The sequence below is a fragment of the Gasterosteus aculeatus genome, chromosome 20, assembly GCF_964276395.1.
Source record: "Gasterosteus aculeatus chromosome 20, fGasAcu3.hap1.1, whole genome shotgun sequence".
NCBI lineage: Eukaryota > Metazoa > Chordata > Actinopteri > Perciformes > Gasterosteidae > Gasterosteus > Gasterosteus aculeatus.
This window is the reverse complement of record NC_135707.1, coordinates 1,693,549-1,703,904: the sequence shown is the minus strand read 5'-3', so window position 1 is coordinate 1,703,904 and position 10,356 is coordinate 1,693,549. Positions and strand designations below refer to the sequence as shown.

The 10,356-nt window shown below is 51.3% G+C and overlaps 1 protein-coding gene across 1 annotated transcript in view; it reads right to left on the bottom strand.

Annotated features, from left to right (window-relative positions):
- Positions 1–848: 848 nt before the first annotated feature.
- erfl1 (Ets2 repressor factor like 1) overlaps positions 849–10,356 on the bottom strand; it is a 33,072-nt gene continuing 23,564 nt past the window's right edge. Inside the window, exons 3-7 of the mRNA XM_078094376.1 lie at positions 8,731–8,804; positions 7,923–8,157; positions 6,077–6,254; positions 4,668–4,797; positions 849–3,235 (exon numbers count right to left, since the gene is read on the bottom strand). Coding sequence (XP_077950502.1) covers positions 2,451–3,235; positions 4,668–4,797; positions 6,077–6,254; positions 7,923–8,157; positions 8,731–8,791 — 1,389 coding nt within the window. The 5' untranslated portion in view covers positions 8,792–8,804 and the 3' untranslated portion in view covers positions 849–2,450. The remainder of the gene's footprint in view (positions 3,236–4,667; positions 4,798–6,076; positions 6,255–7,922; positions 8,158–8,730; positions 8,805–10,356) is intronic.

Here is a 10,356-nt window from a genome sequence, read left to right as displayed (position 1 = left end):
AATCTGCTTTAAATGCGTTTTGAAGACCTTTGGAGGGATGTGTTTCTCACTCAGCATCACTCGCGTGTTCATTCAGACCAGCAATTAATTCAATAAAATAATTGATTAATTAGTGAGGACAGGTTTTGTTATTTGCAAATGACAGCACATAAAGATGCTGTTGGTGGTTGAATGAACTGCTGTTTCTAGTGTTAATTAGTGTGTCAGGCACCAATAATAAAAGTAATGAAACACTAGCTCACAACACACAACCAACATGTTAAAATTAAGGAACCATTGTTGTGTAAGACTCACAACGCATTATTGGGATTACTCTAATTATTAATGTGTAAATAGACTTTATGTAAATGGATTAAAAGTCAAATCCTCAAAAGATTAACTTAACATTGAAGTAGGTATATCAACGTAAAAACCCCACGTTGTTGTACAATACATTATTTTTATCACTTGTTTTCTGATTGTTTCAACAGAAATCCACTTGCTGTGATAAAATCAAACCCCTCCAAATTAATTAATTCTTAGCATATCGACAACGCTGCTTTGTCTTGTCTGCCTACATTGTTTCTGCGCAGGGAGTTTTCTTTATTAACTTTGTTTATGTCATTCAACTATTATCATAGAACAATTCTGATAAACAACACATTTTAATCTGCATATATTGGAATTATTTGTATTATATTTCACTAACTATAGGGGATATAAACTGATCAAATAGAATATATAGTTTCATTCAAATAAACTGCTTTGTCAATAATAATATACAGTGAATTGTTCAAATTTTTTCCATCATCACAAAATAAATCAATTGCCTGAATAAACCCACCGAACAAACTCAGTCAACAACAGTCCACTATCCAGAATAATGTTTATTGCTTTTAAAGATCTTTTTCTTCTTTTTTGCACTTTCCATTTTTCCTCTTTACAGTAAAACAAAGAGATGACGGATAAAACCACTCTATTGTCGTTGTAGGATGTGCACACACACACACACACACACACACACGCACACGCACACGCACAAAGGAAAGAGTATTTACAGCTGGAGGTCGGAGGGGGGGGGCGACTGGAGGCCTTTCCTGTAGCAACTCAACAAACATAGAGCTTTACGTTAACTTTACAATAGAGCCTTCACGACTAATCGCACACTGCTGGACAAACCGAAGGCTGCGGCGGCGATGGCGCTGTACAATGGGGTCACGCGTGTACTTTATAATCTTCTAATGTTCCCAAGCTAAACCAATTGCCCGCCTGCTGGACAAAAAGAAGTGATTGAAAAAATAATCAAAAACTGAATTTTTGGGAGAAGATGAAAAGTGAAAAGAAAGAAAACACAAATACCAATATTATTCACATTTGACTAATTACAGTACAGTTACACTGAGTGAATGCTAACTATAAAAATAAGTCTACGGGCATGTTTTTAAACCCAGAGGGTTTGTACGTTGGGCATCTGGCAACGAAAGGGCTCGATTAAGTGGGGTCAAGATAACCAGAGAGAATTCCCAGTGTGAACTCCGTCCTCATCATAGAAAAACATCTTCAGATTTAATCATTTAAACTTTGATCCACCTAAGCTTATAATTTTTCCAACATGTTTAAATACTGAATTAAATCACAACAATACAGCTAAATCTTATCATAGTGAATAATAATTAAATGTAATGTACACAATAATAAAATATATACACTGAAATAGTCATACAAATTTCTAGGTTGGTTCAGCTCTTTCTCTCTTTTTCTTTCCTTTTAGAAAATGTGCAGGAAATACTTGAACCACAGGACAAAATAAATATTCACAGACTATCACAGTTGACACTATTAGAAATGTGGATTTTAACATCTAAATTAACCCGCGACAAATAATATATCATATAAAAGTAAGTGCAAAATGAACTCGAGGGCAACGCTTCACTCGCACGGTTTACGGAGGGCAGATGATTCCGCTGACGGAGCCGTTGGCCGAAAGGACCACTAGGTGGCGCCGTGCGACTGCGTCTCAGAAGAAGCAGCGATCACACATGTAGAGTCCAACTCTGGAGACTTACAGGACAGATCTGTAAAATTGGATCGATGTGAGCGTCATTTGTTTGTTGCGTTGTGTTCGTACGGGGATGCTGCTTGTAGGTGTTTGTCGTGGCCGCGCTGCAGTTTACCACCCCGCCGCTCTCCATCGCGGCGCGGCGAATTGCGGCCGCACGCCGCCCGCCAACCCGCCCGAGCGACCGTCTGGTGTGAGAGGAGAAGACAGAGAGGGCCGCCGCGTGCCTCCTGAGACGGGCGAGTCGCCGGCGCGACGGCCTGCGAGTTAACGAGGAAACAGTCATTTCGCAAGTTAAGAACAGCCGCCGCATCCAGGACGGAGGGAGTTCACGCCAAAAAAAAGACTCTCCGAGGGAGAAAAGACAGAAGAGGAGAGAGGAGGAGGAGGAGGAGGAGGAGGAGAGGAGGTACTAGCTGTGTATCAGCTTCAGGGTCTCTGTCTCCCGGTGTCTGTCATGCAGGGCCGCGGACAGGGAGCGCGATGGAGGCCGGGACGGGGGCGGGGGGCTGAGGGGCATCAGGCCCTTCAGGGGACGCGGGGACGCCGTCGGGGGCAGAGAGGACGCGGGGGCCGGCGCGCCGCCTTTCCTTCCGTCCGGCGCCCCCGGCGCTCGGATCTTCCCGATGACGAACTCCGGCTCGTTGTCGTTGTCCGAGCTGCAGTCGCTCAGGTCCGTGATCTCCAGGTCCGAGTCCGACTCCGGGTCCTGCTTCAGCCCTGCTCTCCTCTCCGTGGGGGTCTGCCGGCCCGTCCCGATGGCGCCCGGGCCCAAGCCCGGCCCGGTCCCCGCGGGATGGGCCTCCGCCCGCTCCCTCTCCCCCGGGGTCGCCCCGCCGCCAACGTCCGTCCGACCCATCGGCAGGCCGCCGGGGTACGGCGGCAGGACGAGCCGGACGGGCTGACCCCCCGCCGTGCCGTTCGTCCCCCCGGTTTGCCCCGCTGCTCCCCTCTCGCCCCCGCCCGCCTCCCCTGTGGGGAGCAGGGAGGAGAAGGGGTGAGGCAGCTGGGAAAGGCCGCCCTGCAGAGGGTTGGGGTAAAACTGGGAGGGGTAGAGAGAGCCAGGGGGCAGTTTGGGGCAGTTGTTGAGGGAGAAGGCCCCTGGGAGGTAGGGGTTGAAGCCCCAGGGGTAGTCGAAGGGCGGGTTGCGGGGGTACGGGCCCAGCAGTGACGGAGGTTTGGTGTAGCACGGCGCACCTATAGGACAGAGATAATCCAGGGACGGAGGTTAGCTTTGAGAAGGGCCAAAGGTTTCTCCACATACAACATCCAAGAATGTTCACTAATTATGCTCATCGGTATTTGCAATTCTAATCAGGAGCCACGGGGGCCGATTCTGGCACGGCTGCTTTCGACAGAAACCCCCCCGATGGTTCGTTTATGCATGCCGGCGCCGAGACGTACACCCACTTCACACTGCTGGCAACCAGATGTGAACGCAAAGATCCTGCGTCCGCCCCGCGAAGGGACGAGCGTCTGGGCGAAGCAGCCTTCCAAACACCGGAGCGCGCGCACAGGTTTGTCCGTTAAAGACGGAGACGCACGGCCGCCGACGGTCGCCTCGTTGGAAAGAATGCGTCGGCGCCGCGGCCCGTGTTACTTCCAGAGGTTGAGGAGCTGACAGAATGTTTGCACATTTCACCGTATCTTTTTAAATAAAAAATAAAATAAAAATAAGCTCCAGCAAATGGAACCTAGCAGTGAATTTGCCTCCAGGTGCCGGTGAGCATCACTTAATAACAGGACATGTGGGGTGAACGTGAGCCCGGGATGGAACTCAGCTTTAATGAACCAACAAAAGCTTTGCTCCTCCACATTCTGCGCCTCCTTCCCACTGACAACCAACTCGAGGAGTCTCTCTCTCTCTCTCTCTGCAGCTCCCTCGCTCTGATATTTACTATGCAGGGCTAATTTGACAGTGGTGAAGTCTCTGCGCTGGGCCAGGAGTAGCTGGCAGACACATGAATATTGAATCAGTCAGGCAGGCCTCACTTGCTTATGAAAACACAGTAATGGGCGCCCACAGGCCACAAACCGAAGCCTGCACCCTCAATTAGGGCCTTCCTGCCTGGGAAGGGATTAGGACGGCAGGGACACATGGGAGGGAGAGGAGGGAGAGGAGGGGAAAATGGGGGGAGTAGGACCTGAGGACAAACAGAGCGGGGAAGGATGTGTGTGTGTGTGTGTGTGTGTGTGTGAGTACATCTGTTTACCGCCTCCCCAGCGCCGCGCACATTCGCGCGCATTCTGATGCACGCGCGGCGGGCGTGTGTGGACCTACGGACGCGCAACTTGACGGTGCGTTCGTCGACGGCCCCACATGCGGAGACGGACGGGAAGGTGGACGGTCTGTCCGGCTGCCCACCGTGTTTTCCGAGCGCCGCTGAGATGCGTAATTCACAACGCAGCCGCTCACCTGCGGCGCCGCGTCGCCGCGGGCATGCGATGGGACAGCCGTCTCTCTTGTTTCCTTTAACAATAAATGTTCATGCCTCCCCCCCCCACATCCTCCTCATTCCTCCCGTCTCTCCTCCTCCCTTTGTTAAGGATGCTCTGCCCGCCGCCTCCTTCTCCTCTCCGGGAGACAGAAAGATTCCAACTTTCGCCGTGGCACTTTTTATCGACTCACCTGAGCCGAGGAAGGGGAACGCGTCCAGCCTCAGCTTGTCCCCCTCGGGCCCCGGCGCCGCGGTCCCTCGGTCAAACAGGGACGTTCCCCTGCCGGAGTCCGGCAGGCGAGGAAACAGAGACTGTATCGCCTGAGACAAAGGAAATCATTTAATTAGTGTGTGCGCTTCCCAAATAGAGTTCTGAACAGTAACAGCCACAAAACCGCCCTCGCGCCGAAGCTCTGCTGTCGACGTTCGACTTTCAGACTTCTGATGCAAACAGCGACACGAGACGCGGCGAGGACAGGACGAAGACGGGCGTCGTGGGAGGCAGGAGGACACAGAGGCTCAGAGACTCGGAGGCAGGAAGAGTTCGAGAGTCAAACGGAGACCAGCGATTAAGGTCGTGGGCGCAGAGGATAAATGGCGGGGGGAGGGAAGGGGGATTGTGGGTCTTCGTCCTGCATGAGGGGACGCAGGACGAATGGGGCCGAGATGTGAGGGAATGACGTCCATCCGGGATGCAGGGGCGGCCGCGTGCGTGTGAAGGGAGAAGGACGGCAGGTAAAATAAATGGGATACTCGAATCTCGGGAATGAAGGGGACAAAGGGGGGATTTCGGATCAATAGTATCTGTCACCCCCAAGTTTGAAAGGCGAGACCGTAGTCCCGAGCCGCGAGATCTGCGTTGCTTAGCAAAGCGCATTAATGACCCGCCATTGATCTGATCTGACGCGACCCCTTCGCTTTCCATTTCTTTCATTCTCAATCGATGACAGAAGGATGCGGCAGCCGTCGGAGACGGATGAGAGACGGAGGGGGATAATGTCTTCTTTTGTTTTAAGGACAAGTTAAAACCGTCCTCCCGCTCGGCCTGCTTCAAAGACGCCGTCTCCTTATCCCGTCTTAAGGGCGGCGCAGACAAACGACGGAGGATTCTCTTACTGTACTTTCATGTTACGCGCACTTTCTGGGTTGTTCCAAATAAAATGACGGGCACACCGGCGCTCACTTCAAAATGAAAAAAAACGCCCCGTGTACAATTATGTGCGGCTGTATCTTAGCGAATGTTTATTGTTTTTATTTTCTCTGAATCTTAAGCATCCAATCAGCTGGCGACAGCATGAGAAAAGGATGGAGACGCCGATTAGATCTCCTTCTCCTGTAAAAAGTCAACGCACGGCAGGGAAGATGTTCAACGGAAAAAATCATTTGAGTGGAATTCCGGCTACCTGAATGAAACGACTATCAACACAAAATAAAGGAGTATGTATGTTTTGCTATTTCCCTTCATTTTCCTTTGTTTTTTTAATCATATGGGCGTTTAAATGCAATTTATGTAAATTGTAAATCAATATAACTATGGAGACGCAGGGAATCAAGGCGTTAAATCAGTCATGTTCGATGACCCCCCCCCCCTCCTCCGTACCTCCGGGCTGCAGTCCGGGGCGGCGGAGCCCCCGTTGAAGTGGTTCTGGGACAGAAAGAAGGGAGAGTTGGCCATGTCCAGAATGGGGTAGTTCACCAGCACCACCTTGCTGAAGTTAAACTTGTAGGTGAAACGCTTCCCTTTGGTTTTGTGCAAAATGCGCTTGTTGTAGTAATACCTGCAAAGAGGAGGAGAGGATATCGAATCAAGCATGGGAGTGTGGGAGGGGGGGGGGGGGGGGAGGAAAAGGGAAGAGGAAAAGGAAAAGAGGAGGGAAGGATTAATTCAACGCTCGCATCAAGGTTTTGTGTCTCATCGCCAACAGAAACGAACAAGTAAACAAACCGAGCGCTGTAGGACAAGAGCTATGCTGATTTCCCACTGTTTTTATTCATCTCCTCCTCACTCAAATCAATTCACGTCGGCCCGCATTGATTCAATACAATATGCTTCTTTAAAGGGAAATTTTATTCAGCTGTTACCAGACAAAAAGCCCAAAACCAGAATCCCTTTGAGCCTCAGAGGTTCTCAACGTACAGTCGACATTTAAACTGAAACAACTCGCGCACAAGATTAAAACAATTCATGAAAGGATATGGGTGTTAGACTACGGTATAAAACATGGAGATGATGACATTAAAAGAAGAATAATAACGATAATATCATGAGCCTTAAAAATACTGCTTGTGACTGTGAAAAGTGAAAAGAATGAGCTCCATTTGAGGGTAATTCTGGTGCTATGGAATCCGTTTGGACACCGTGATATCCGACCCAGGAGACGTGTAAACGCGAATGACGGCGAGAAGCTGCCACAAACAGAGGAGTCGCCACGGTGACGACCTCAGGTGTCTCCCGTGGGGCACGCCGCGCTTCCTGTGACGCCCACTTGGGGTGTCCCAGTCTGTCAGGACGCGAGGTTGATCAACGGTAAAGGGCGAAACACGGCGCCACCTGGCTCAGGTAAAGGAGCCGCAGCGCCGCTCAGGTGGGGGTCGTCGTGGGGGAGGCGGGTCGGCGCCAATTGAAAGACCCCACGGACATCTCACCGCCAGCCACGGCTTTAAATCTCGGACTGCGTTCCTGTGCAGCATTTATAATACACCACCTCAGCATGAAAACACTGGGGGCGGGTCCGGGGGGGTCAGGTGGGTCAGGTGGGTCAGGGGGGGGTGGCGCCTCATTACGCAGACGCACAACATCAACAAACACAACAGCATGTAAGCATCAGCATGGATCCGCAGTGCAGCGGCGTGGACGCGTTTTGCTTTGCGTGGCAATCGTGCCGTGGCCCTTAATTGAGCAATTAAGTGAGGCTAATGATGGAGGCTAATTGTGGCCCCAGCCAATTCATAACAATTAGACTCTGACGACAGCCCCTATTAACAAGAGGCCAAAGGAAAGCAAGTCGGGTGGTGTGTATTTGCATAAGAGGGCCGCGTGTGCACTTGGGGGGGGTGTGAGACGCTGAAGTGTGAACGGTATTATTTTAATCACCCCGCCGAGTAGTTTCCCCCTCTTCTCTGCTCTGAAGAAGAAGTCCAAGCAATTTCGGTCTGGGGCTTAATTTTAAAATCCCTATTGAATTTTTTATTTGGCAGCTCAATGGTGAACTTTCCATCAGGATGTCCACCGATAAGGAGAAATTGAGGGTATTGACGTTCCCCAGGAGAAGTCCTACCTTTATCTTTCCATTAGACCAACATGAGAAGGGCCGGCGTAAGTGGGGCTTCGGGCCGCGCCACAGTAAAACCATTTATGTAAACCGCGGCGCGATACACATCCTCCACCCGTCCGACACCAGCGGGGCCATTGCCCGACATTCGGCGCGCGGCGTCCGGTCGCATACCTCAGCGCCCTGCTCAGCTTGTCGTAGTTCATGTGGGGTTTGCACTTCCTCAGCCCCCAGAGCCGAGCCACCTCGTCGGGATCCTTGATCACAAACTCGCCATAGTCGCCCTGCCACGCGATCACGCCCTGGTACTCCTCCTTCTGCAGCAGCTCCAGGATGAAGTGCCACAGCTGGATCTGCCTGGAGCCGGGGCTCGACTCGGGCTTGTAGGCCCAGTCGGGGAAGGCGATCCCTGGGGCAGAGCGAAAAGGACGAGGTTAGGCGAGGTCGGGGGGGGGGGGGGGGGCGTCGCTCGGGGGTCGGGGGGGGGGGGGGGGGGCGCTGTCTGAATGACCGATGGGTGACGGTGGTGAGAGATGATGTGAGAGACAGCCGTGCCGTGAGCAGTGTTAGTTTGCGCTAATGCCCTCTGGCCTCAACAGATTGGTCAGCGGCAACGTGATGGATGCGGCTCGGACCGACTGCACATCGGAGCTTCTTCGCTCACCCACAGAGAACCTGGCCCTAACTAGCCCTGTAAAAACATCACGTATCCAACCAATTACTACCAGAGGCTGATTTTGTTTACCAATCTATGGTTATTTTATTATTTTTTTGTAAGGTTTGAGATGCAGTTTAATACGCATCAATTGGATTTCCACGACGCCGGATTATGTTTCATAATGCTGCACTCAAATCACACACGTGACCTGGATCCGTACTTGGAGGTGGCGTTTGAAGACGTCTGTAATTGCATGAGTACATTACTTTAGGTTGCATCAAACGGAACGTGGACCCCTGGCGCGGGCTCGGCGGTGGTACTGACCTGGTGTCCAGAGAGCGGGCACCGGGGGGAGCAGCAGATCACTGACGCAGTTACAGTCCATACCTCCGCGACACCTGGAACCACAAAGGACAGAAGGCACCCGTTTTAATGGGAGCACGGAGCAAGAGGAACTGCTCGGCAGTCGAAGGGGCGTCGCGTTGTTTTCGAGGTGTTGCGTGAGGATCCAGGAGTTTGAGAACTGACCTTAAATCGATGTGAAATATGGCGAGGTTGTGTTTCATATGTCTTTGGTCGAGATGTTTGATGGACGCGATCGCGTGTGGCCACCTGAGGCCGTATCTGATGCAACGTGGTGGACATCCATCCCCACGGCGCGTTCATGAACAGGAGGAATTAAATATACTTTTGAAAACCAAGTTAAAGTTGAACCATATAATTCAAATAGAAATGGGATATTCTGATGTACAATATTGCTGGGCGAATAAAAACTATAAAAGGTAAAGTTCTCTGCAGCCTCATAATGTTCAGGTACTCGTTGCTATAGAGACCCGTTGGTTGTCTCAAGCAGGACAGGCTTTAGTTTTAAATTGCTGCACGTAATAACCTGCCAATGGACGACAACAGCGCTTAAAAAGTAATCCGCACAACTGAATAAATCATGTGCTGTTGTCCGTGAAAACTTTTCACCATCCCACTTCATGACCATGACCGAGCGGCGCGTGAAGGCCCCGTCGCCGAGACCGACGCCACGCTGCTTCTCGACGGCTGGGGAGGAAGCGCGCGTAGAACGTCAGCCGACAGGAGGAGGGGGAGGAGGGGGAGGAGGTGGAGGGGACGCCGAGGTGAGATCCACTTTGGTTTCATCGTGGGTTGTTTTACAAAACTCCGACGGAGTAGACGCCCTGCTGCCGCACGCCGGCCTCTCCATCGCTCTATTTAATTATGCTCTGTGAATTTTGGATTTTCCCTGCAGCATCGAAGTGGAACGTGAATTATTAAGGTGTGTTTGTATAAATTATTATTACTAACTCCAGGCACTTCTCTCTCTCTCTAACCTTCTGTCTCTGGCTCGCTCTCACCCTGCTTCCAGCCTTTGGATTGTGGCCCCGCTCTCACTCTCTCTCCTCCCTCTCTTCATCTTTCTGCTTTTCAAGCCTTCTGTCTTCAGACACGGAGTTGGCATTCATCGCGTCTCCCTCACATGTGGGTTTTTTTTTCCTCTTCACATCATTCATGTTCATCATTTTTCGTCTTTTTTTCCTCCCCCTTCAATCGGCCTTGTGTCTCTGTCTGCGCTCGCCTCCCCGTAATGATCCAAAGTTATCAAGCAGCAGCATACGTCTTCATGAAACCGCTCCTCGTTGTCCACCTGGGATTTCCTCCGCTACACCACCAGCAGCCCCCCGTTGGATCACGTTGACTTCGCCGCGACGGGACATCAAAAGACGCTTTGCGCAATTAGAGACGTCTCTCTCTCCGTGGCGTGTCCTTCCAGCAGGACCTGACACGGGGAACCGGGCCTCAGAACACGAGGTACTCTTCTATGTGTTGGAGGTAGTAATCTATAAGTCTCCAGGTCGTCAATACTGCACCGTTCGGTTGGCCGCGTCCTCGTGGTCCACAGCGTGCGTCCTCGTGGTCCACAGCGTGCGTCCTCGTGGTCCA